Source organism: Platichthys flesus, chromosome 7, assembly GCF_949316205.1.
Source record: "Platichthys flesus chromosome 7, fPlaFle2.1, whole genome shotgun sequence".
In the NCBI taxonomy this organism is placed as follows: domain Eukaryota; kingdom Metazoa; phylum Chordata; class Actinopteri; order Pleuronectiformes; family Pleuronectidae; genus Platichthys; species Platichthys flesus.
In genome coordinates this window covers 24,121,644-24,148,504 of record NC_084951.1, presented here as the reverse complement: position 1 = coordinate 24,148,504, position 26,861 = coordinate 24,121,644, and the positions used below count along the sequence as shown (strand labels likewise).

Genomic DNA, 26,861 nt, shown 5'->3' with positions numbered 1-26,861 from the left:
AATAATCCTAGTTATGTTTTGTCTAAATTGTGCAAATTGTTGTTTTCTTCACCCTAGAATGGTCCTTTTATATTTAACCACTTTATATTTATCTCAATGGAGCTGCAATGTTTTTTTACAGTAGCCCCAACTGGACAAACTAAACTTTCATGTTTGGAAGGGGAGGGTGAGGCGAGGGGTATTCATCTGCAACATGCAACTTCACCACTAGATATCACTAAATTCTACACACTGACCTTTAAGCTCAAATTTATTATTGTATTATCTCGAGATGTGTATACGCTCAACAAACAGGTGTGATTGTATTTGTAGAAAAATATTAAGTGGTTAATACTCTGCAAATTTGCACTGCAAATTAAGAAATCAATGCATGCGCTGCAAAAAGCCCCAACACTTGTAAATACAGTAATGTGCATTTTATTAACAAAAAAGTACAACAAATCGACTAACTTAACCCTGGGAAATCCACCAAAACTAAATCATACTGGGGGGGGGGGGGGGGGGGGGTCCTCAGAGCAAGCTGGCGACTCCTCTCCCCCCCTTCGCTACTCACTGGTATTTACCTTTGCAGCCTCACCTGTCTGGAACCTATCACCTGCCCTGGTGAGTATAAGCTGAGCTACACAGAAAGACAAATACAGAAACCACAACCAACTCTATGGACACAAGACCAAGTTAGACCAATCTATCTGCAAACATACAGAGGATACACGAAACAACCTGACTAGAATGTATTCCAACACTTTCTCTGTCCCCTTGAGTCTTCCCAGCTCCTCCTCTCTCCTGATCGGATCAAGCAAACCTGTTCTCACTCTCCCTGACTGACCTGCTGATCTGACAAAACAACAACAAGCAACACCACAAACGCAACAACATAAACTGTCAACACATACAACACACAACTCAAAGAAGATTCTTTAAAAGGTCTGATTACGAATCAAAAGTCAAATAATAATCCAAACACTTTCAATGTATATGTATCTATCTATCTATCTATCTATCTATCTATCTATCTATCTATCTATCTATCGCTCAGTCTCCCTGTCTCTTTATTCAAATATATTTCTATCTCTCTATCTCTTTATCTATCTATCTATCTATCTATCTATCTATCTATCTATCTATCTATCTATCTATCTATCTATCTATCTATATCTGTCAGTCTCTTTATCTGTCTCTCTATCTATCTGTCTCTTTATCTATATCTATATATATATATCTCTCTATCTATCCATCCATCTTTCTTTCTACCCCTCGCTCTCTCTCTGTGGTGTGCTTGCTGCTGTTCCGTTCCCAGCCGCTTAGTGTCGCTGTGGTGCCGCCACGCCTGTAGGCGGACCGTCATCACAGTCGTAGCCGGGATCTTGAGCTCAGACGCTGGATACGGAGACAACAACAGTGACAGACCGAGCCCGCACTTGTGTTGGCCTCCAGCGATGGCTGTCGTCTGAACGGTGGAGCCAGTAGCTTGCCGCAGTTTACCTCGTAGTTCAATCCTCATGAAGGAGCTCCGTCCGGGCTGAGTTTGGGAGATGGGAGTCCTCAACATTGCAGACCAGGTAAAAACCAGGCGCCCCGTGTTTGTGCCGTGGCGCAGTCTATTTGCTGGGACGGAGCGGCTCCGGTGCGCAACCCTCTACGTCGCATTCGTCGAGCGGCTTCTTGTTTTCGCGTTGCGCTCCTCGATGCGTCGTGTTTGTTGCAGCGGACATTAGCATCGTGGTGTGTTATTACCCGTGCGAGCAGCTGCTTCCACACGGGAACACGGCCGCTCCAGCCCGCTCCAGTCTAGGCCGTGCTCTGGGTCCGGGCCAGCTCCGGAGCGGCTGCTAGCTAAAGCCGTGCGGCTAGCTCACGTAATGGGATAAGGGGCCTGTAGGCCTCGGTGAGGGCTGCGAGTATTTGCTGGAATTAACACGAATTACACACAACAAACGCATTGTATGCAACATTTAATAGCTTGATAGTGCAACTGCAATTTCCCGGAAGAGTCCGGTTGATTTAACGGGGATTGAACCCGCTCAGAGGTTAAGTGTGATGGATGCTCACCGATCAGCGTCATTTTATGCAACGTTAACTTGGCTTGTGTGTGTATTGCATTGCAGCCTCCTCTGGTCCAGGCCATCTTCAACCGTAATGCTGAAGAACTTCAACTACTATTGCACAAAAAGGAGGATGTCAATGCACTGGTACGTGTGAAGTGCATGCAGTTCATACTGTGCAGAACGTGCGACCACCCCCCCACCACCACCACCACCACCACCATATATCCCAACATGTTAAACGTCATTGTATATTTTTTTTTCTTCTTTCCTCCAGGACCACGAGCGCCGTACGCCACTTCATGCTGCTGCCTGCGTGGGTGACGTCCATATAATGGACCTCCTCATTGAGTCAGGTGAGTGAGCTGCATGCATTGCTGATTTCTGGCTGTGTGTTATCAATCTGTCATCCTCCATCAGGAGAAGTCTATTCACTGAGTGATATCCTCACTGTTAAATCCCTGGGAAGCAGCGTGAAGGTCTTACACAACAAGTCTGGATATTTTTGCGTGTGTTCACGCCAAAAGACATGGCCATGCACAGAAACCTTGCACACTGAGTCTGATGTGTGTTATTGCACTTATATATCTTAAGCTTCGCACCAGGAGGTAAAATGGAGTCCAGCAGCGTGGAATGAGTTTTGGTTGGATCTTCCAAGTCCATTTCAGGTGGTCAATCTGCGCAGGCAACTCTCTAGACACCTGACAGATGCGATAAACGCAGCAAATCAAACCTGTTTCGTAATGGGTTTTTTTAAACATGCCACGGTTTCAGACTGAAAATCCACGTTTGGTGTGCAAGGACCTTTCAGCTGTGATATCCATGTGATGCCTTTTACAAATGGTTTATTTTTGTTTGTTTGTTTATTTGCCAGGTGCCAGTGTTAATGCTAAAGACCACATATGGTTGACCCCATTGCACAGGGCAGCTGCTTCCAGGAATGAAGTAAGTGATCAACTCGCATCCTTTTCTCATTTCAGAGAATCTAATTATCTTGCAGCGAGGTGACATCATCCTCTTCTTCTGTTATATATTCACCCACAGTGATTATAGAACTCATTAGAATTTATGCACCAAAAACCTGTAAAGGAAATGCGGCAAACCTCAGAGATGATGTATACTTTAAGCTCATGTAATTGTGTCCTCCCCCCCAGAGGGCAGTGGGTCTGCTGCTGAGGCGCGGAGCAGAAGCAAATGCACGAGACAAGTTCTGGCAGACGCCGCTGCATGTGGCGACTGCCAACCGTGCCACGCGCTGCGCAGAGGCCCTGCTGACCCAGCTGAGCAACCTGAACATGGCAGATCGCACGGGCAGAACTGCTTTGCACCACGCTGCTCAGAGTGGGTTCCAAGAGGTGAGATTTCAGTTGTGTGTGTGTGTGTGTGTGTGTGTATGTGTGTATGAAGGTTTGAAATGGGTGCCTCAACTTTCCAATTGACTTGTCTTACAGATGGTGAAGCTTTTGCTGAACAAAGGGGCCAACTTGAGTGCTATTGATAAGAAGGAGAGACAGCCCATCCATTGTGCTGCTTACTTGGGTGAGCGAATTTCCTTTTCTCTATAGTGCTGCACAGCACTCAATTTCCATGTAAAATCACTGTAGAAGCTCTATTATCCATAGACCGTGTTACTCAAACTAAGAGCAACAGCACGGCCAAGTCCTTCACTCGCAGTCTGTAATACTGATGTGCTCTCCATTTTTTGTTTCCCTCAGGGCATGTGGAGGTGGTGAAGCTGTTGGTGTCCCGCAGTGCTGACAAGAGCTGCAAGGATAAGCAGGGCTACACACCTCTCCATGCTGCTGCTGCAAGTGGTCACCTCGAAATTGTAAAGTACCTGCTGAGGATGGGGACAGAGGTGAGCGGTAAACATTCAGTTTGTTTGCTTGGTTGATTTTTCTTTAAACATAAAACATTAGTCGTCTATCTTGGACAGCTGAAGTCTGGGTTTCCGGTCATAGTCTGATCTTGTGCTATATTTGTCGGCCACCGTCAGATTGATGAGCCCAATGGCTTCGGAAACACTGCGCTCCATGTGGCTTGCTACATGGGGCAGGAAGCTGTGGCTACTGAGCTGGTGAACCATGGGGCTAATGTTAACCAGCCCAACAAGTGCGGCTACACCCCCCTGCACCTGGCTGCCGTCTCCACCAACGGGGCCCTGTGTCTGGAGTTGCTGGTCAACAATGGGGCAGATGTCAACCAGCAGGTATGAGGCATTCTTATGTAATTAAATAAATACATGGGGGTTGACATGGAGAAAATGTTGTATGTATGTGCAAGGGTGGAGATTTTTTCATACATGCATTTAGCTGTCAGATGTGACAGTGTTGCCATGATATGTGTGAAAAAAGTGTGCGAGAACGAAAATGTCATGATAGAAGAAACCATATCAATTTGGTCACTCTGTGTTCAGCTTTCATAGATGTTGTCTATCAAAATAACTCAGAACAGTGTAGTTTGCTATTTGTAATATATTTAATATTTTAGGTGTTAAATTAATTGTCATTTTGTAGATAGACTTGCCAATAAGAGAGGAAAGAGTTCTTCCACACTAAACTCTGAACTGTAAAATGCGTTGGAGAACTATCAAATCAGCCTCATTTGCTAGTGCAGCAGTTTTCTGAAGTGTCCCACAGCAATTAAATTGTATTCTTATCTCTGCTCTATGTTAAATATTAAATTATATGTTTTTTTTCACAGAGCAAAGAAGGGAAGAGCCCCCTGCACATGGCAGCCATTCACGGACGCTTCACACGCTCTCAGATCCTCATCCAAAATGGTAACGATGACGCTGCTGTCTGACTGATCTGTGGGAACATGTAGCTGATGGCTTTTCTCTCCTCCTCATACGGGTTTCATTGAGTCCCTCCTTTCTGCTTTCCATCAGGTGGGGAAATTGATTGTGTGGATAAGTATGGCAATACTCCTCTCCACGTTGCTGCTAAGTATGGCCATGAACTGCTGATCAGCACTCTAATGACCAATGGAGCAGACACGGCCAGGTATCAGAAAAGCTTTAAGTGGTAGCACTGATGAGTACTTTAATACAAAGAAGCATTAATGCTTGTGCCTCCTGCTGTGGGTTACAGCGGGTTACATTTTCTAAATTGCTTTTAACGTTTTGTTCTGTGTCTATTTTGGTTTTCTTAGACGTGGGATCCATGGAATGTTCCCCTTGCACTTAGCTGTGCTGTACGGGTTTTCAGACTGTTGTCGCAAGTTACTCTCCTCAGGTTTGTTCCATGAATGTTTACGTGTGGAACATTTGATCTTTTATACTTTGACGTAGCTCTAACCGCCGGCTGCTTCATCATTTCCTTACAGGTCAGCTGTATAGTATAGTTTCATCTATGAGTAAGGAGCATGTACTATCCGCTGGGTTTGACATAAACACCCCTGACAACTTTGGGAGGACCTGTCTACACGCTGCTGCCTCTGGAGGGTAAGACACACAATCTGCTTGGGCACTTGAACATTAATGGGACTGAAGATATTATGCTGTCACAGGTCGTTGGTTGCTCCAACTTAATTTCCTGTCCTGGGTGTCTGTCTTCACAGAAATGTGGAATGTCTGAACTTGCTCTTAAGTAGCGGTACCGACTTAAACAAGAGGGACATAATGGGAAGGTGAGTTCTCGCTCATCCGTAAAGCAAGATTCTCTGCATGTTGAATACAAACAAATATTCAGAGTGACTGTTCCTTCTCCTTGCATTCCACCTGTAGGACACCATTGCACTATGCGGCTGCTAATGGGAGGTACCAGTGCACTGTGACCCTGGTGAGCGCTGGCGCTGAGGTCAACGAGCCTGACCAGACAGGTTGTACTCCCCTGCACTACTCTGCCGCGTCCCAAGCCTTCAGCAGGTTGGAAAACTGGTCTCTCTCCTTCTGTAGGAGCACAAGCCACCAAAAGTGAATGCAGTTTTTTTTTTATTACGTTAGTGAACCAGAAAATGTGTTTCTTGACCTTGTGTGTCTGAACGTGTGTGTTCTCTCATGAATGATAAAACCGGAGTGCAATAAATTCACAGATTTGTAAATGTTCTGACCTCAAGGAAGTTTATTGACTCAGTGCATTTCTCACTATTTCCAGAGTTGATCGTCATTTTACCGCGAACCATCAGAACGATGAGGACGAGGCAAAGGAGTCATACTTGTGAGTAGATTTATTCTCGTCTTCTCTCTCCTGCATCTGCCCATTACCAATGTGATGTTGTATAAAAGGCTCCTCTTCGTAACCATCCGTACTTTTGATATCTTTTTTGATTTAGCTGCCTGGAGCATCTTTTGGACAACGGTGCTGATCCATCGATGGTCAACACAAAGGGTTACAGTGCTGTTCACTATGCAGCTTACCATGGCAACAAACAGAACCTGGAGCTGGTGTGTACTTCTGTACCTCACAACATAACTTGGCACAGACAGTAAATACTCATATGCTTCAACAATATGACTCAAGTGCTGCAATCAATTACTCATTTATTAAGATCATAAAGATTTATGTCTTTCGATGTGGTGAATTCTAAAATGAGAAATATTTCTACTAGGTCGGTTCAATAAAATCAAGTCTCTGTTTTTTCCTTTCTAGCTCCTGGAGATGTCGTTTAATGCACTAGGAGACATAGAGAGCAGCATTCCAGTCAGTCCTCTGCATCTTGCTGTGAGTTTTTTCTCACCGACTGAGATCGTCCTCTTCACCTCTATTAGATTGTTTAGTGGTGACTGACTTCCTGTTTCCCCCTCAGGCTGACAAGGGCCACTGGCAGGCGCTGCGTGTGCTGACTGAGACAGCAGCTTATGTGGACATGCAGGATGCTGCAGGTCGTTCTGTGCTCTACTTGGCCGCTCAGAAAGGCTTCGCCCGCTGTGTGGAGGTGCTGTTGGCGCAGGGAGCGTCCTGTCTCCTCAATGACAACCGTCTCATGTGGACTCCAATTCATGTTGCAGGTACAGCACTTTCTGCTGGAATATTTCAAGTTACTGCAACTTTTTCTGATAGTTATCTTCATGAAGTTAGTCTGTTTCATGTTTAAAGACGCATATTTAAGATTTATCTTGTATTTTGTTTCATACCAGCTGCCAATGGCCACTCAGACTGCCTGCGTATGATGATTGATTATGGGGAGGATGGGGATCTTACCAACGTTGCAGACAAATTTGGACAGTGAGTTGTTCTTTTCTCTGGGGCCTGCTGTGTTTTTGCCCAAAGCTAATTTGCCCAATGGGCCAACAGTGAAAATACACTTCTTAATTGTTATTCCTGTCACTTTTAGGACCGCTCTGATGCTCGCTGTTCAGGGAGGTCACACCGACTGTGTCCACTTCCTGTTGGAGAAGGGGGCCTTGCCAGATTCCAAGGACAAGAGGGGCAGCACATCTTTGCACAGAGGGGTAAGTCTCCAATCCTCTGTGGCTACGCACTGTACTAATGTAGGTGTAATTTTTGGGTGAAGCGTCAACAACAATAACAGACAATCTAAAGATCTTTAATTTCACTTCCAAATATAGTAGTTAGAAGTAGTAGTAAAGAAAAGCTGCATTTTGCAGAGTTGCCACGTCACCCCATTGGCAAACAGACTAGCATTAAAGATTTGATGGTTGAAGCTCTTTCAAATTCCTAACAGCACCATCTGTTTGTATCTGAGGGATCAGAGCAACAGTTGTCCTAATTAGGAACTAATCTTTGTCATGGGTGACACAAATCAAGGATTTCATTGAGTAATGTCTCTAATCTTGTGATAGACTCGGCCTCTGTCCAGGAACACAGATCTAATTAATATTGCTGTCATTGAGAATTATAATTCGAAAAATGGATTATACATAATTTTAAAATAAGACGACATAGTTATTATGTCCGTTTAAGAGTTTGTCTCATCCCCTGTGGTCTGTGTGCAGGCGGTGTTGGGCCATGACGACTGTGTGACAGCCCTGCTGGAGCACAAAGCTACTGCCCTGTGTATGGACACCCAGGGTCGGACACCACTGCACTACGCTGCGTCCAGAGGCCACACAGAGATCATGGCCAGTCTGGTGCAGGCCGCCGTGGCCACAGACCCCCAAGATAAACTGCTGGACAACAAACAATACACCCCATTACACTGGGCTTCTTACAACGGTAAGCTCAGTTTAATCGATTTTGAAATGTCTCTATTTGCAAATACTCACCGTAACATCTTCCGTCCGTCTTTCGCCTGTAATGCTGCATGTGTTTATTCTCAGGGCATGAAGACTGTTTGGAGGTTTTACTTGAATTTAAAACATTTATCCATGAAGAGGGAAACCCTTTCACCCCCCTGCACTGTGCTCTGTGAGTATTAACTTTTCATGGGTGCCCTTCGCAGTGTGTCAAAACGATGTACTTTTCCGCAAAAAAAAAAAAATCCCTGAAGTAGGTTGAGGTTAACCCAGCATTTCATTAACACCTGCTTCTCCCTTGTAGGATGAACGGCCATAGCGGTGCAGCAGAGAGGCTGCTGGAGTCTGCTGGGGTCCAGATGATTAACACCAGAGATGCCAAAGGAAGGTCAGCCTGCAGAAGAGATGCTGCATTATACATTTAATTTTGTTACTGCACATGTTTCTTCTATCTCAAACAAGTCCCTGAGCTATTAACCGAAACTGCAGACACCGTAGCACTGATCATACATTGGACCGTCTCTGTGTTTGCCTGTAGAACCCCACTGCATGCTGCTGCATTTGCCGAGGATGTCGCAGGACTTCAGCTCGTGCTTCGCCACGGGACAGAGATCAACGCAGTGGACAAAAGTGGACGCTCTGCTCTGATGGTAGCTGCCGACAAGGGACACAGTGGCACTGTCGGTAAGTTTCACACTTCTTATTGTTGTTGTTTAAAATAATACATCGTTGTACGTCCCACACTGGACTCGGTTTTGTTCTGGTCCTCTCACAACAACTGTCTCATCAGGACCATTGTAGTGGCATGAAATAAATGTCTTTGTGTCGTGGTGTTTTCCAGCCATCCTTCTTCACCGGGCCAAGGCTGACTTGACACTGCTGGATGACAACAGGAACACTGCCCTGCACTTGGCCTGCAGCAAGGTACGCGTCAGAATTACTAACTAGATCCTCAAGCTCCACTCTGGTTCTCTGATCTTTACCACCACCACGGCTAAAAGGAATCAGAGCACTTAGCCAAGTAAAGCTTCCCCTAAATGAGCAATGCTTCTATGTTAAATAGATAAAAAAATCCACTGAGCATGACGAGATCTGTCTTCATGTATTGTCTTTCTGTTTTGTCCCTCAGGCTCATGAGATGTGTGCCCTGCTGATTCTGGGAGAAATCCACAGTCCCACACTCATAAATGCCACCAACAGTGCTCTGCAAATGTGAGAACCATGTCATATTTATAAGCTGAGAACGAATGAGGTGACAAGTTTTCAAACTTGGCTGTACTATATCTTTTGCCAAAGTGCTTCTAGGCCTAAACTATTGAATTACAGTAAACGTTTGTCCCAGTGTTCTTTCTTCGATTCAGTCATTATTATAAGAAAGTAATAATTTAATATCCTGTATGGTAATTGATCCATCTTTTATTTAAGGCAAGTGTGCATTACCACCACTTTCAGGCTGGATGATAAATTTAAAGTGGACAGTGTTATTTACTGTTGATGTTGTTACTGTTAATTATTTGCTGGATACTGGGTCTGTCGGCTGTCTCTCACACTTTTCCCTCGCTCACTTCCAGGCCCCTCCATCTCGCAGCACGTAATGGCCTGGCTACGGTGGTGCAGGCACTGCTGAGTAGAGGAGCCACTGTGCTGGCTGTGGATGAGGAAGGTGAGTCACTCTGAAAGACTGTCTGACCGATGTGGGTTTTCATGTGTTGTTTTTGTTTTTTAACAAGGAGGCCATTTACCGACATTTCAAACTGAGGAGTTACATTTAAAATGGTAAACACAAATTCGGACACTAAACTAATGCTGCACAAAGCCTTTGGGCCAACACCATAGTGTCCATGTGTTTCTATTATTTAGTCCACCCCATTTACATCAACTTAAATAGCAGAACAATTTCCGTATAATGCAACTTCGCTCCACAGACTGCAGCCTCCACAATGATGACTCAGCTGAATTTACACGTCTCCGGGGTAATTTTCATTAAAAACTCAACATTACAACCTGCATGAAAGGAGGATTTATTGCAGAACTGTTGCATTATTCTGCATCAGTTATTCGCGAGGTGCACTTAATAAACTGCCAGCCGAGTTTATATTTATAATTATCAGTTATATGTAGAGGCTGCAAAGTGCCCTGCTGGAATTTATGGTTTCTTTCGGTGCAGTTTTCACTTGGGAACAGTTTATATACTGATGTGTATACGCCTGGTGGTTTAAAGATGTTTACTATAATCGTTTTATGACCATATCATAATCACCGCATAACATTTTATACCCCCCTTCTCTCAGAGTATTTTATAAGTGACTTATTTTCTAGAAAATTACTTCTATATTTTTTAGAAGTAATTTTGCTTCTACTAGAGTAAAATCTATTGTAAATAACTTTATTGTTTAATTTCCAGTTACTGGAATCATGTTTTGCTGCTTCAATGTTTTTGTGAGAGTTACTACCAGCTCTGTTTTTCTTTCTCTATAACTCAAGAGGGAAATGCTCAGCTCTTTAGTTGCTAAATGATCCATTATCTTCACCAGCGAGTTATAAACCTTTGTTTGTGTCATTTCATGTTATGCAGAGAGCAAACATTAGGTTTTTAGAGGTTTTGGTGTTGCCTGATTTAACCCAAACAGGAAAGTTGCAGATCTTAAAACCAAACACTGATTGAAAAGCAGATAAATTCTCTGTGGATTCCTCACTACGAGCACCACCTCTGACACTACACACAGTCATTTGATCCTTTTGTTTGAGCAGCTTTGTTTAATTCACCTTGTTTTCAGGCAGTATGTGTGTATTCATGTGAGGTTCTTTCAACCAGGCCACACCCCAGCTTTGGCCTGTGCTCCCAACAAGGACGTCGCTGACTGCCTGGCTCTGATCCTCTCTACCATGAAGCCTTTCCCCCAGCGGGACCCCTCCTCCTGCTCCTGCTCCTCTCCCACCGTCTCCCCATCCCCGGGTCTCAACTTGCTGAAGCACTGCGGCATCACCGCCGCCTGCGCCCCGCTGCCCAGCAACGGCCTCCACAACGGCTACGTCAAAGACCGTCACGGTGCACCGGTTGGCCTGGATGGATGTCTGTCTGAGTGAGGTCATCCGCAACCCCCTCAGTCAGCTGCTATCACCATCATCACCACCAGGGGGTGACTCCCTTTAACATGGCCCAGAGGACCAGGAGAGCACCCACCCACACGTCTGTTCTCTGTATGTATGTGTTTGTGCGTCTGTGTGTGCGTGAGTGTTTGGTCTTCTCTTGAGGTGCAGTCAAACCTAATATGCAATTAGATCCCATTCCTCCATCTCCTAGTAGTGCTTAACTCGTAGAGGCCACTTGCTCTACAAGGTCACTCAAGACAAAGTGCGGCATCCAAAACAAACATGAGCAATCTGGACACCTCGAAATCATTTAACCCTTTAAAACCATGTCGACACAATTATATAACCAACATCTAAGAGCATGGAAGTCTCTGTATCCTCGACTGTCTTTTTTCATCATATCACTCAGTATAAAAGTCATATCATATTTAATCCGATGTGGTGACCTTGTAGAGGAACATACAGCCTTCCCAAAAGAATGATCAAAGAGTTTCTTTGTGTTTTGGTGATATTTTTGTTTTCTTTCTTTCTTTGATTTTTTGTTTTGTTTTTAATTGTCCGTTAGCTTAGATTTTTATGAAGGAACCACACAAGGGAAAATCTAAATTTTGCTTAAGAGTGCAATGCTTGTGTACCACAGTACAATCCGAAATTTGGAAAAAGGGTCACAAAGATGTTAATTCCATAGTGTACTTTAAAACGTACAGCCTAGAATCGTTTTTTGGCATTTTAAGATGATTTGGTACCGCTGCTGAATACAGAAGCATGTCTCCTTCCAAAGGAGCGCCGTGCTCGGGTCGGCATTGGGACATCCGTCTGCTCTGAATGCTGACTTCATGTTTTAAAGATGCTAAATAAGTGTTTGTTAAGCTAGAATGTTTCTAAGCATATAAGTTATGACCAAAGTTGATCAACACTACTATGGCTATAAATTATTTATTTGAGATGAACTGTACTGTATAGAGAAAGACAATAGATCTTGATATACCTCGTCAACTCGTTTAGCAGCTGCTTCATCTTCACCCAGGGTCCGTAGGCCTAAGGTTCTCTTTTTGTAGGACTAGAGAACTACTGTAGGATAGTGACTGACTGAGGCCTTGTTTATTTCTAGATGAAGGCTTTACTAGTAATATCTGCCAACAACACCTCATCAAAGCGTCATATATCTGAGCACATAAATGAACAAGCCATTTCAATTTATTTCCCATCTCTTTAAAAGTGTTTTGGAGGGCGTGTTATTTTTTTTTGGGGGGGGGGGGGGGGGGGGGATTTCAGAATTCGATTGGCCTAATTATTGAAAGAGAGCAATCGTTTCTTTTTGGCACTAATGACTCTTTGTTTTTGTTTTGTTGTGTTTCTGAAGTTGAACCGGCCGTAAGCACCGTCGTTTTACCAGCTCTTTCCATGGGGAGTATTTGTCAGAGCTGGTGAACTCGTCTCGAACATCTAACAGCTTCTGTCTCAGCTTCTCGCTGGTCAACTCTGATCAATTATTATAACTGAAAGATAAAGAGTATTTTCTGCTTTTTCTATTGGGCAGTTTTCAAGCAATATTTTCTTTTGGCCTTTTTTCTTCGGTTAAACATTATTGAATAGACAATCACTGTCACAAGGGCTTTTGTTTCCCTGGAATGTGTTTGAATTTTTCTTGATTTATTTTTCAATTTTTTATTTAATTATTCTTTCCTTTTTTTCATGAAAAATTACTAAAGACTTAACGAATGGCTCTGTTAGTGTGCCGGGGCATTTTACTGTCAGTGTCAACACGAATGCACTGGGCTGCCTTTGTGGCATCCCATGAAATGCCTTTTTGACCCATGCCTTCCGTAACACATCATTTCAGTTGGATTGCATAATGACAGAGTATGACGAGCCCTGAATCTGATCATCTTTCCACCCATTTGATAGCGACAACTTGGAACACGGTCAAATCATAGTATCTAGTGGAAAAACAAAACATTGCCCAGCATATCTATTATATATGTTACGGCAATATCAACGACCAGGGGGCTAGTGTCCCTTCTAGAAGCAAATAGGGCTAAGAGGAAAAGGAGGGGGATCTTCGCTTAGGCCAATACCTGTTGTTTAGATTTCAGGAATAGCAGAAATCCAAATATGTGCTTTTTTGGTGTTAATTATGTTGTTTCCTCATCCCATTTCTGGTACTAAGCATACTAAAGATGATTGTATCGGACCACTAGAGCTGTTTGTGACTTTAAGATGTTATATCTATGCTATTTTGTCGTCTTTTGTTTTCTTCTTCTATTGTTTCAAACCATCCGCTGGTGGTTAAATTACACTGAGTAAGATTGTTTTCATTGGCGTGATAACTTCATATCCACTGGTAATGAAGTGGCACAATTGCACACGTTAGTTGACTGGATGAGAGATGAGGACCTAGACTAGGCCATGTTGTTGATTTTTCACCCTGCGAAAAGTTGTTCACGTCGTCGTATCTTATTTGACTAACAGAAATTAACAAGTCCATTTCAGAGCAGTGATTTCTCGGTTAGTTCGGTAGATTTGTATTTGTCATTTCAATTTAAAAAACCTCCATAACTGACTGAAATGAATCAGAACTAATCGCAGACTCTCGGCCTTTGGTGTCTTGATCATTTTCTAATTTACAGGAGAACAGTTATATTGTTATAATAAGGGATAGGTGCATCATTTTCTTTTGTAATCTCAGGATCTGTGCTGAAGCCGCAGGCAGAACTTTACTAATCCAATCAGATCTCAGCAGGATGATAATGTCTACATTTTTAATGGGAACTTCTATTAATTTAATTCCTTTTTAACCCTGATCCCACAGCACTTAATTAGATAGTCAAGCACGCACTTTAGTACATTCAGGTTCTAAGTGTGCAGAGGAGCATATGTAATGTATGTACCTATGTTTACATGCATGTGTGTTGCTGCTGAATACAGGAAGGAAGCGTTGCAAAAGACAAGCAAAGGCTGCAACAAAAATTGTACTCTAACAATGCATTATTTAAAAAAACAAGCGAGTGTCTCCGAGCACTTCGGGACAGTGTCCACTGCCCACTGACTTTTTAGTGTGTTTTCTTTTTCTGGGCAAACGGCCCGACAAAAGTGACAAGGTTACATTACCCAGCCTACTGTTAATAATACAGACTCTGGCCTCAGTCACTTTAAGTCAGTCCAGTGATTCAACACACACCTCAGGCAGGCTCCTCAAAATACTCACCACGCTCTCTCTGCCATCTGCAGGTGCTGTCAGATCGGTCAGTTCAGGCAGGGATCCTTTTCTCTTGTGATGTCCTTATCTGACCAGTACATGGAGCCATTGTCCCTCGCAACTATACAAGTTGTAACTGAATCCTTTTATTGTATCACAGTATTCTTCTACATGCAATTTTTTTTTCTGTGTGTGCGCGTGTGTGTATACCAGTGATAACTGAGTGATTGTGCATGGAGCTAGATCACAATTTTGATATAGTCAACGATTAAACAAACGGAGCATATACAATATATCTGGAGTCGGAAAGCAATGAAAGGTCCAATTGTAGCAATAGAGCGTGTGTGTAAAATGTGTGCAGCACAAATATTGCACTGCCATCCATTCAGGCCAATTCAGTAAATCATAGCATAAATGCCAATGGAAGAATTGAATGCGGGTTCGATGTTATAATCGTTGGTCACAAGTGAGGCCTGATTGCCAAAACATGGAGAGAGGGAAACCTCTCGGTGACGCAGCAATGGATTTATGCATATGTTGAAGCAGTTTACAGTCTGACCATCAAATCTGAGCCATGAATTTTTTCTGACTGAAATGAATGTAGGGTCAGTTTAGAGCAGGTCAATTTGCTTTCTCCCGACTTTAAACTGTTGCTCTTCATTTGTCGTGCGTTGAAGCGATTTATACAGGTAGCATGTCATAACCTACTTCTCTACATGATATTCAGTGAGTGTAGTAGTCTTCCTGCATCGAGGGTCTGGATAGTGATTTGTTTTTGTTGGCATTATTGTTGAGAGTATAGGCCTGCTGTTGTGTGATATCACTCTCTACATTAGTGTGGAGTGTAGCCTACAAGGTAAACAGAGTTCAGAAGAATTAAACGTTCATGTTCATCCATTCCATTGAGACTTGCCTTAGAGCACAGTAAAAACAAGCGGACCGAAAAGGGTCTGCAGTAGATATGATCACACATACTCGTAAATAGCCTATATTTGACAAAAATGCACCTAAGCTACACCCATTTAGTGCCATAGAAACCTTTATTTGCCTTTAGACATAAATCATATTTACTTGTTCCGTAACTTATTCAGAAGTAGGCAGGATTATTACAATTTTGAGTTTGGAGCTGCATGTCTTTTGTCGCCAATTATTCTAGTCAAAGGAAATCTATAAATATTTGCATGGGATATTAGTAATTTAATACAAGAGTTCTGTTCAAATTTGGTGTTGGGTAGAAGTCTATTTTATAATTGGACATTTTTGGGAGAATATAGTTAGATTGCTATTGGCAAAGCGATCCCTAGGTTGTGTGTGTGTGTTTAACGAGATGGTTTATAATGTGTGTGTTACCAGGAGAAAAAAAAAACATTTTTAGATGTCCCCAAAAAAAAGAAAACGCATGGTATAGACAGTGTAGAATTGATTTGCCTCAATGGATGTCTCGGTTCTTACTTGAAGTAAATAGCAAATTTCAATTCAACTCTGATCCACTGTTGAGCCTTTCGCCTTAAAAGCTGAAAATGGAAACGATACCTGGCAGAACCGAATAAGTTGCATCAACTGTAGATTTATGCTTCTTGGTTGGATTCGCTAAAAGAAAAACATACTTTTGAGCTAATTTTGGTCTTAAAGACGTCTGCGGGTGTCGAGAAGCACACAAATCAAGTGAGGTAGCACATAGCTCAAGGTTGCCACGGTGCAGAGATTGTTCTGAGAGGTTAGGATTTCGCCATATTTGCCACTGTGAAAGAAGGAATTCAGAATTCACTTGTAAACAATCAAGTTTGGCTTCTCTTGTTATCCAGGGCCGAATGACACTGGGGATGAAGGTGGTGTGCCTCAACAAAAAACTCTAGAAATCTAGATGGAATAAAGGAAATTCTTAAGAAAAAAAAAGTCTTGTACAGCTATGCTAACAAAGAGTTAAACTTTTGTTATCCATCTTGTCGTGGGTGGTGTAATTCTGCTTAAACCAGCCTAAATCGGAGATGTATCTACGCGTGAGTGTTAGATTAGTGTCGGCAGATGTCCAATGTTTCCTACCTTACAAACGGGCAGCCCACTGCACCTTGTACTTCTTATTGGACCTGCAGTTTTACCTCATCACTGATCTTTTTGTGACGCCGCTGACATTGATCCTCTGTGATTTCTTCTTGCGTTTTTCCTAATGCCAGTCGTGTACATTTCTCTCTTGTAGTGTGTGTTTGTGTGTGTGTGAGTAACATTTCAATAGCTGCATGTCAAACCTAAACATGCACAATTTCCCCTTTTTATTGTGTAAGAACAGAAAAGCATAGTAACAATTTGAACACGTGTCTCTTCATTACAACTAAACAGATGGGTCTGTTATCTGGTGCGAGTCGTATAGGATGGAGGGTACTGTCTAAACTTAATGTAGGAAATGAAGCTAGCTATAAAAACCTTACCTCTGTAAACCACAACAATAAGATTTAACTGTATGACTAATGCTAGTTTGACCACTTCTCCCTGCCTGAACACTTGGTTATTCATTTCCCCACCACCAGTAGGACCTTTGTGATATTGAGCACAGTGGTGGCATGGTGCCTTTTATTTGTTACTACCGAAAGGTACGGTCTTCCATTTGTATTTCCCAGAAGCCTTATAATGTGGGGGGGGGGGGAGAAATTACACTGAACATACGTGACGACAGTACATGGACTCATTCACCCTCTGAGCACGAATATCTCAACCCGATGTGATCGTAGTTATTCAAACAAACAGAAAAAAAGCCAAGTAACTCCTTCTGTGTGGATTTAATGACACATCTTCGGTCACTGAGTGCTTGTCGGAATAAATTGCACACTACTGATGCAATTACGGGCACACCCCACAGTGAGCGGAGGGAGATCAATTGTACGAAAGCACAAATCCAAAGAAGGCGCCTCTGGACTTAGTTGGCTTCCCCCAACACCGAGGAGACCAAATTTAGGCGAAAGACGTCGGGAGAGAAAACATTGGCCTCCTGTCGAGTGCAGAAAACCTGAGGATTGATTGTCAGTAACACATTAACTGTAGAAAGACCATTTTTTTCAGAGCTGCTTCAGATTGTTTTGCTCGACTCTCTGGTTTTTATCGATGATTATGAACCGAGTTGCGAAAACGATGCGGTACCTGCATTTCAAGATCAAGTTTAGGCAAACTGTTGTGACTGTGTTGCAAATTGATTGTGGAGATTGTTTTTGTATTATTTTAGGGTAGAACGACTACAAGTAGGTTTGCAGTAGTAGCTGTGTGCAGTGTTAATAACCGTGTGATCATACTATAGAAGTGACGTAACATTTGTTGTCTTACTACGACATTAAGGCATGAATCATCTTCTCTCAAGCTGACCTCGTTTGACAAATAGATAAAAGTGCAATAACCCTGTGTTTATCATTGCTTCCTCGGTTGAAAATAAATCTTATTTAATATGCCCTTTTTGTTAACACCAAAAGTCACTTGTCTGTAGCAAATGAAGGATTTCAAGTGGTCCTCTTGTTTGTGTCCGGAGACGTGGCGTTTGCTCGTGGAGTGAGTGATATTCCGTTCTTAAAACTGTGATCAATATCAGACTTTAAAAGCTGCCTGCACAGAGAAAGGAAGGTGCACAAGTTTCCCGGTAGATTTGAGTAGGTGCAGGGTTTTTTTTCCTTTCCTCTGATAGATGGACTTTAACGGTATTGTAGTTTGGATTTCTGGTTTCTAGCCGATAGACAAGTTCATTTGCATGTGTATATGCATCCTCTTCCTCCTCGAATGAAATGTTTTCTCAAAAATATTTAGACCTGCTGTCAGTGACATGTGCGGATAAAAGGAAATATGAAATGCCTTATATTTGTTTTCATTGTTAAGCATTAAGGGTTCTTACGTGTCCCTCCCTTTTCAGCGTGTAGCCTAAAGCTTGTACAGTTAAGATACTCATGAGATTTATATCTACTGAATAATAGCCTGTGTTTCCAGAATTTGTTACTTGGAGGTCCTGTGATTGTGGTTTTTAGAGAAACATTCCCCTTTGAAAGTGCCGTTTGTTTTCACCAGCAAAAGATGTGTTTTTTTGTGGGGGGGATGTACTTACACGAAGGAAAACAAATGTTCAGAAAACGTTCCAGTGTTTGCCGGTGAAACTGTCGAACTGAGTGATACAGACAGAATTTGTGCAGGTGAAATAAGGCAGCAGTCTTCTGATGGAGCACCTTATCGACACGCTCCTTCCACAAGCTCACGATGGAAGTCGTCTCACATCGAGCTCGGCTACTCTCAAGCAGACATATCGCTGAATTTTTCCCATTAGGAGCCCCCCCCCCCCCCCCCCCCCCTGAATGTGCTATTAGAAATAGCCTACTGTAGAAAGGATTTGTACTGCATGTTCTGTGACATTTTAGTCGTGGTTGTCCCCTTTCATGTTTTTTGTGTTTAGTCTGCTTCACTGTAGATGTTGCCCCCTCATCGCGACTCACAAGCTATTAACAATCCTCTCACGACTGGACTTGAAGCAGGCAGCGCCCTGCGGCTGAGGCAGCCTTAATTCATTGCAAATTTAAAACCTAGAGGTTAGAGATAATGGGTTGCCTGTTTTACTTTGAGTGGCTTATCTGGGGAAATACAAAGGAGCCCTTATTACGAGTAGAGGGACTCTGAATCAGGGCATGTGATGAGTTACAATCAAATGGTTTTCACAGTGCACCTTCACAAAAAAAAGAAATGGAATTTAAAAAAAAGGATAAAATAAATGAGCAGAAAAAGTTGGCTCGTCCACCCAACATTCCAAAGTTGATTTACTTTTCCACAGTCCTGTCCCGCCGATTGAGGAACGATTTCTTTTTGTTGCTTTGCTGATGAATGAAGTGGGCATGAGTGTCAATGACAGGGTTCCCTACTTAGCCTAACGCTGATTACCTCATTTACAAATCTGCAAATAAACTACTCTACTGTGTCTAAAGGAGTCAATGCCATCACCAGCAGCGTGGTCTCTAGACCTGTGATGACGACAGGACCAATGAAGTTACTCTGTTGAAATTAGCCCATTCAAAAACACAAACCAGTCTGGAAATATAGGGTAAAGACACGATAAATGTTTCTTTTTTGTCAAGGCTGAGTGGGCCTCTAAGATTTCTTTAGTTAGTAAACAGCTGCTACTCCAGTCGGCCTCGGGCGCCGTCAGGAAACCTGCACGTTCAACTCTTTGAGATTATTCCTGGAGCTTCTTAATTCAAGTCGTTCAAACCCATGATTTAACGATATTTTTACAAAAGTGGAAAAATCTGAAATTCTGGTTGTCACACTCCGAGCTCCCGAGGCGTCGACTGGGTTAGCAGCTGTCGGCAGTAGCATGGTTCAAGAAGTCCAGCCGACGCCTGGTGTGTCTCATGATTATTTAAGTGAACGATCATGTTAGCATCACTTGCTGTTTTTCAGTAGCATTTCTCCTACCTCCTTGTTTTGCAGCCTTGAGTATTTGTTTGTCTCTCCACCTGTTCTGACTTCTAAAAAAAAACTATGAAAAAGGGTATAAAAAAAAAGTATCACAGTACGGGAATACAGATTTATCATAAGCAATGGTAGTTATACATACAAAAAAAAAAGTGTGCTTGGTTGTGCTGTATGTGTATTTGTCTATTTGACGTTGAAAAAAATATTTATGAGAAGCATTTATACGACAAAATACCACTGGAATGTGAAGCCAGACAATGTTAAGATGCAGATTATGATGATAGTCTATCCCCTTTAACATTCAGTGGTGAGGAACCATCTTTTAGAAAATGAATTACCAATCCATTGGCTTTTCTTTTCTTTTCTTTTCTTTGGCATTGTGTGTTTCTTTGGTCTCCTCTTGTTTGTATACTTCCCTGTCGAGCCCTGTAGTATACACAGTTTCAAAGTTTACAGCTTCATTCTGCCGTCAGCCATCCATCGCTCGTGCGGTTGGAACGGTACCACGGGTTGTCACGGGAAAAAGATGGCGAGGTGGATTTGTAAGTCTGTACGAGGGTGAGTTTGAGCCCCTCGAGCCGCTTGCCTTCGAATCCATCTGTCGAACCAAATTCTGCTTCATAGTCTTCTGTTTCCAAACTGCCCCGACATTCTACATTCAGATCGACGACAAGGGGCACAGGACAAGGTGAAAGGTTTGAGGTTTACCCCCCCCCCCCCTCCCTCTCCCCCCAGACACTCCCTACACATACACAAACCATCCTCAGTCCCCCCCACAACTATGCTTTGTCCAGGACTGGACCGCCCTTTGCCACTGTCTCACCCAAACCTCAAGCCATTCATTCTTCTATTGTGTTTTAGGACTTTCTTTTTTCTTTTTTTTCGACAATGCAATCCTGAAAGCACTTTGCCTTGTTATTCCTTTGTGTGAACATGTGAATGATAATTTGTTACAAGAAAATGTTAAATATGTAAAAGATCATTCACTGTTTTGGAAAAACCTGCATCTGTCTTTCTGACGTTAAAAGAAAACAACAAAAAAAAACAATTTAGTGACATTAAACCTGAATCTATTTTATAAAATGTTTGCTGCAGCCAATTGGTCTTGTCATTCAGTATTGTGGCTTAGGGTTGTTTGTGTTCAATAAAGTGCTATTGCTAAATATTTCAAAGTTTGGAGTTATTTGTGCCAATTGATTCATCCTTCAGGTCCCGTACAGCAGGTTTTATTCACATTTCTTTATTAAGGTCATTAGTTTCGTAAAAATTCACAAATAGCTAAATTAAGCTTTATACAGTTAATAAACTTTTTTTTACATATTTATCCAAAAAGACTGAGTCTCAATTCGAGTGTAAAGAAAACAACAATTCGTACAATTAAGATTAAAACACAGTATTGAAAGCGTCATTAGGATTATTATATATTAAATATCTGCCGATAGATCCTTTTAATACGGTGGCTGAAAGAGCTCAACACACTGCAAATTAAGGAAACCACTTCATCAGTTTGACGACGCATGCAAATAAAGAAACATGCTGCATATTGCAATGAAGAACCAGGGAAATGTTTCCAGGAGACCGAAAGAAGTGATGAACCCGGTTGTAGTTCACAGTTTTGTGAAGTTATTGAAGTCTGAAACTCGTCAATGGTGATGGAACTTCACGAAGCACTGAACTACAGTCAGGTTCATCACTTATTTGGATCCCTGGAAAAAAAAATTGTGTCGTTTTCGCTACTTGCAGCATATTTCTATGAGTTGTGACGTTTTGTTTTCTGTACATACGTTTGTGTTTTATATGTTTTTTATTAATTTGCACTGGACCTTTAACACAGCTCCCTGAATGCAGCATTTAATTAAAGGTCGGTCGGTTACTTCCTGCTTCCGACTGACTGACAACACCCACCGACCAATCAACGGCGCCCCAGTACGTCATGACGTCAGCTCCCTGGTGCCGTCAGGAGCGACGCAGACGCGTAGGATGTAGCACAGGACGTGGCTAACGAGCTGCTAGCTTACAGTAACAACGTCCACAGTAAAAAAAAACACACAAACGCGGCGGCCGGGATCCATTTTGCTTCATGTTCACGTAAGTACACCACGCGCACGATGCGGTATCCTCACGCAAGCGGACACTTCCCCGCGTAGCTGTCCCCCCCTGAGCTACGCCTGGTTAGCTCGGCGGCTAACAGCCAGAGGAAGCCAACGGCACCCACCGCAGACGCTTTAACGGGGGGCTAGCTAGTTAGCCACCGTTAGCTTATTTTTTATTTAATGACGAGAGAAGCCACCTAGGCACCGTCACTCGGGCACCTGGTGATTCATCTTAACGTGGCCCTTTTAAAATAGCGATTAAACCCCGGAGCTCCAGTGGAGTGGGAGTGATGGGAGCTGGAGCGTCCCAGTGGAGGGTTAGCTTGGGTGCAGGACATGCTGGGAACGATGGAGGGGCTGTGGAAATCGCCTTCAGACCCAGTATGTGCTGCTTCCCTGTGAATTTAGGTCAGACACCAGTCAGCTGGGACTAGAGGATCCTCGCTACCAGACGGGGCTGCTGCAGCATCTTAGGAGAACCAACAACCCACAGTGTTGGTGAATCAAGGACGAAGCTCTGAACGTGTCTCTTCAGATTCTACTGATCACATAATGACAAGTTCTGGCCTCTTGGATCGTTTCCCCCTTTTCTCGCTTCATGTCTGACTGCAACGAGGAAGCTTGGAAGTCACTGTCGACCAATCAAACGTGTGTCTGCAGCTGCATCCATGTTGTATTTATTACCCAGTAGGAGCTCGATGAATCACCCCCCCCTCCAGTCAGACAGGAGTTGTTTGAATATGATAATAATAATAATCATCACGATCATTTGTTTCTTGCAGGGAGCGTCTGTCTCTTCCATCGGACAGATCATTTCTGCCGGATGTGATGCATCAGCCGTGCATCAGGAGCTGAATGGAAGCGTTCGGGGTCTTTTGTGAGTGAGGTAGGCTCCGAGTGTGTGTGTGTGTTGTTAACATATCCATTGTCCGACTCTTTCACAGTTAACACAATTCCCATCTGCTCGGTTGTGTGTTCCTCAGGAGGTTGTGGGTCCCAGTGATGTACCATGGGGTACGACATTACGAGGTTTCAAGGGGAGGTGGATGAAGACCTGCTGTGCCCCATATGTAGCGGAGTGCTGGAAGAACCAGTGCAGGCAAGTGCACGTCTGAAAGATCACGCACCTTGAATTCTGTCTTCTGATTTTCTTACTTCATTGTGTTCTCATCTTTCCCTCCAGGCTCCACATTGTGAGCATGCCTTCTGCAATGCCTGCATAACACAGTGGTTCGCCCAGCAGCAGATTTGCCCCGTTGACCGCACGGTGGTGACGCTCGCTCACCTCCGGCCCGTGCCCCGCATCATGCGCAACATGCTGTCCAAGCTCCTAATGAGCTGCGACAACGCAACCTTTGGCTGCACGGCCACGCTGCGACTGGACCAGCTGCAGTCACACCTCAAAGACTGTGAGCACAACCCCAAACGGCCCGTCAACTGTGTGGAGGGATGTGGGTGAGTGGCTCCCACTTTTGGGATCCCATGAATATAGCTTCTCTCTAATTTGTCACCCCTTCCCTCTATGGTGTTAATTTCCTCTCTTTTCCTCTTCCCCCAACTCCTGCAGGCTTGAGATGCCCAAAGATGAACAACCGAACCACAACTGCATCAAACATTTGCGCGGTGTTGTTCAGCAGCAACAGACCAAGATCTCAGACCTGGAGAAAACGGTGGCAGAACATAAACACCAGCTGGGCGAGCAGGTAAGAACATTGTTCTCCAAGTTGAAACTTTAAATACTACATGGCTCTTGTCCTGAAAAATGTTGTTTACAAATGTCTGTAAGTGTGATAAGCACGATACGGGATTACATGGATTCCTGTTTGTGTGTAAATCTGTTGTGCTTGTGTACTTGTTTCTTCGATGTACACACACTATTTCTAGGAGTAGAACCGATTTAACAATATATAAAAGTCTTAAATGTAATGAATTTAGACGTGAACAGTAATAAGTCAAACTTAAGAGTCTTTTTTTTTCAGAACCGTAATTAAACACAATATTGTTATTACTGGTTATGTGAGAGATGACACACAAATACTTTAATATGTAATATTACAGAGGAGGAGGATGATATTTATTATGGAATTGATTCTAAACTCTTGTTCTAAATCCAATAAAAGTGAAAATACCTGATCAAAAGGGATTGGTTTGAAATATACTGCCCCCTGATTTGTGTATCCTCTCAAGCTGGCAGTCACATCAATCTGTGATAAACTCCCAGTTTAGCTTTATAAAATCTTGTGAGATCAGTAACTGAAGCTGGTTCCTCTTCATCTCCAGAAACGAGACATTCAGCTGCTGAAAGCCTACATGAGAGCAATCCGCAGTGCGAACCCCAACCTGCAAAACCTCGAAGAAAGCATCGAGTACAATGAAATCTTAGAGTAAGTTTAACTGTCTCTCTCAGAATTGGTTCTCTCAGGTAGATGTTGTCCCGGTGCTGCGGCTCAGTCCTTGATTCTCTTGTGGTTTATTTGTTTTCCAACAGGTGGGTGAACTCCATGCAGCCGGCCCGGGTGACGCGCTGGGGGGGCATGATCTCCACCCCCGATGCCGTGCTCCAGGCGGTCATCAAACGCTCCCTCATCGACAGCGGCTGTCCCCTCTCGGTCGTGAACGACCTGATCGAGAACGCCCACGAGCGCAACTGGCCTCAGGGGCTGGCCACCCTGGAGGTGCGGCAGATGAACAGACGCTACTATGAGAACTACGTCGCCAAGCGGATCCCTGGCAAGCAAGCCGTGGTGGTGATGGCGTGCGAGAATCAGCATATGGGGGAGGATATGATCCTGGAGCCCGGCCTGGTTATGATCTTTGCTCACGGCGTGGAGGAGATCTTATAACTGGGCAGCTGACTGAGCTGATCCAGAGACACGCGGGACGTTGTTGCGCGGGGGGGGGGTTGTTTGCTGTGACGAGTATTTTTTTTTGTTTTTTACTCGTCAGAGTGAAACCTTCAAGGTAATTCTGGCTTATTTAAAAAAAAAAAAAAAAAAGAATCTTATAAGAGGCTCACTCCTAAGCTTCGTACCTATGCCTTAAAATAAGGACAAACACACAATGAACCTGGCAAATCAACTTAATCTGACTGATATCGAAGAGAAAAGGTGAGATGTGATGTTTACAAGGTTTATATTTAGTGCATTATATGATCTGATTGTTCTGCTCCATGTCCTGATATAGTAATAAGCTTGAGCCCCCATTTAATGTCCGCAGTTGTATAAATGCTTGTAAATACAAATACTATATTGAATTATAACTGTCATTCTCTTATTCCCATTACTGTAATTAGATTGTGTTCTGTTAATCTCAGTGTGTCCCCGTCCTCAGGGACGTCGGCTCTGCTCTTTTTTTTTCGCGTGCTTGCTTCTTCTTTTCTTTTTTTAGTATTTAGACTCCTGTGAATATTTTACAAGACATCGTGATCTCAGTTTAGATTGTCCAAAACCTTCTGTGCCATTGATTTTTATTTATTGTGTTGCCTTTCACACAGACATGCTTGAAGATGTTACCATTTTGATGTATGGAAATCTGCCTTTTTCGGTGCATTTGAAGTTCGTTGCAGGAAGAAGAATTACATTTTTGTTGTGTTTTCTTTGTTGCCTCAGTTGTATATATACGTACTCTGTATGTTGGGTCCAGTTGAATGGTTGAATTTTAACATTTAGGATTTGCCTACGTGTTTTATGTGACAAACCACGGTGGTCCACCTGATCCTGAAACACACTGATCTTCTCATTCGTCACAGTTGTCATTCATCTGTTCACTGACATTTCACTGAGAACCACAGCTTGGAGATTGTATAAATATTTGTGAAGTCACTCTTATGTTTTCATTTTGAGAGGTAACAATGTTTCACCATTAGTCACTTAGTGCTGATAAAAGACAAACCAGACTCCAGACATGTGGTAGAAAAGATCAATCAAGTGCAGTAAAATCATAAGTTGAATTGTGCCCTTTCTTATTTTCCTTATTAATGTTTTTGTTTTGTGTCTGTTATGTACTGTGTTGTACAGACAAAGTAATAAAATGACAAACTTCATCCCAAAACAAAGCGTTTTTCTCACTGGGGTAACATGAGTTTAATTGTCTTAATTATGAAATAACAATGCAGTTCCTTGTTTTACCACATCATGTCCTCAGAGATCTGTGGGGAGCTTTGTGCCTTTAGGGCGAAGCAGCTGAAAACATGATGTGAAGTCTGAAGATGGAAACGACTTCGGCTTTAAAGAAGCTATGGCATCCAGGGGGAAAAGCAGGATTCTTGTTCCAGAAAAGGAGAAGTTGAATCCCGAAGAGTAGGAGGGGGGTCTGGCTGCTCTGACCTGACTCACTCTCCTCTAACCCTGACACCCACATGTTTTCCACATCTGCCATCCTCTGCTGAACAGCCTCGTCCTCTTTGTGGCCACTAATCCCTCAGCATTGTGGGCAGTGGAATGTGAAATCACCAGCGTCTGTGGCTCTTGTTATTCTCTGCGCTCGTTATGAGATGTGGTTGGTCGAGATAAGACAAACTGCAGTTCCCACACTGACCAACCTGTGACGTGTATGTGTATGAGCCAGATTGATTGACACATAGCTTTATCTTCTGTATGTGTGTGTTGTACTTATTGTTCAATGTTCTGTATTTGTACACATAGTATTTACTGTCTTCATTTATTCACTACATCTGTTTGTTTGCATCTTATTGTCTCGTCTCACTCGACTCCATTTTAAATAAAGTTTTGTAAAACACTGGTCCCAGTGAGAGTTGTGCTATTAAACCATTAGACTGTGAATAATGACTTTGCTCTCATAAACAATGGTAACAAAACCACATAATGTGCAATTGGATGCACACACAGACACACACAGACACACAC

At 43.0% G+C, this 26,861-nt stretch overlaps 2 protein-coding genes across 3 annotated transcripts; both read left to right on the top strand.

Moving 5' to 3' along the window:
- Window positions 1-1,263: 1,263 nt before the first annotated feature.
- Window positions 1,264-21,068, top strand: ankrd52a (ankyrin repeat domain 52a). 2 transcript variants are annotated; one of them, XM_062390921.1, is made up of 28 exons: window positions 1,264-1,559; window positions 2,106-2,189; window positions 2,320-2,398; window positions 2,917-2,987; window positions 3,197-3,397; window positions 3,494-3,581; window positions 3,758-3,900; window positions 4,039-4,251; window positions 4,746-4,824; window positions 4,933-5,047; window positions 5,196-5,278; window positions 5,370-5,487; window positions 5,604-5,672; window positions 5,770-5,910; window positions 6,140-6,202; window positions 6,318-6,429; window positions 6,635-6,706; window positions 6,792-6,993; window positions 7,123-7,210; window positions 7,320-7,437; window positions 7,942-8,161; window positions 8,266-8,353; window positions 8,486-8,569; window positions 8,720-8,865; window positions 9,023-9,105; window positions 9,311-9,393; window positions 9,753-9,844; window positions 10,997-21,068. In XM_062390921.1, exons 1-28 carry the CDS (start codon window positions 1,533-1,535, stop codon window positions 11,266-11,268), a joined length of 3,234 nt encoding a protein of 1,077 aa, XP_062246905.1. In that variant the 5' UTR covers window positions 1,264-1,532; the 3' UTR covers window positions 11,269-21,068. The 2 variants fall into 2 exon arrangements, with proteins under 2 accessions (XP_062246905.1, XP_062246904.1); XM_062390920.1 differs by having other exon boundaries at window positions 1,265-1,559; window positions 5,770-5,958.
- A 782-nt stretch (window positions 21,069-21,850) lies between these two features.
- On the top strand, window positions 21,851-26,050 carry rnf41 (ring finger protein 41). Its single transcript, XM_062392576.1, has 7 exons — window positions 21,851-21,991; window positions 22,779-22,882; window positions 22,980-23,095; window positions 23,180-23,451; window positions 23,564-23,699; window positions 24,277-24,380; window positions 24,485-26,050. The coding sequence occupies exons 3-7, from the start codon at window positions 23,006-23,008 to the stop codon at window positions 24,837-24,839; spliced, it is 957 nt and encodes a 318-aa protein (XP_062248560.1). The 5' UTR covers window positions 21,851-21,991; window positions 22,779-22,882; window positions 22,980-23,005; the 3' UTR covers window positions 24,840-26,050.
- Window positions 26,051-26,861: the final 811 nt, after the last annotated feature.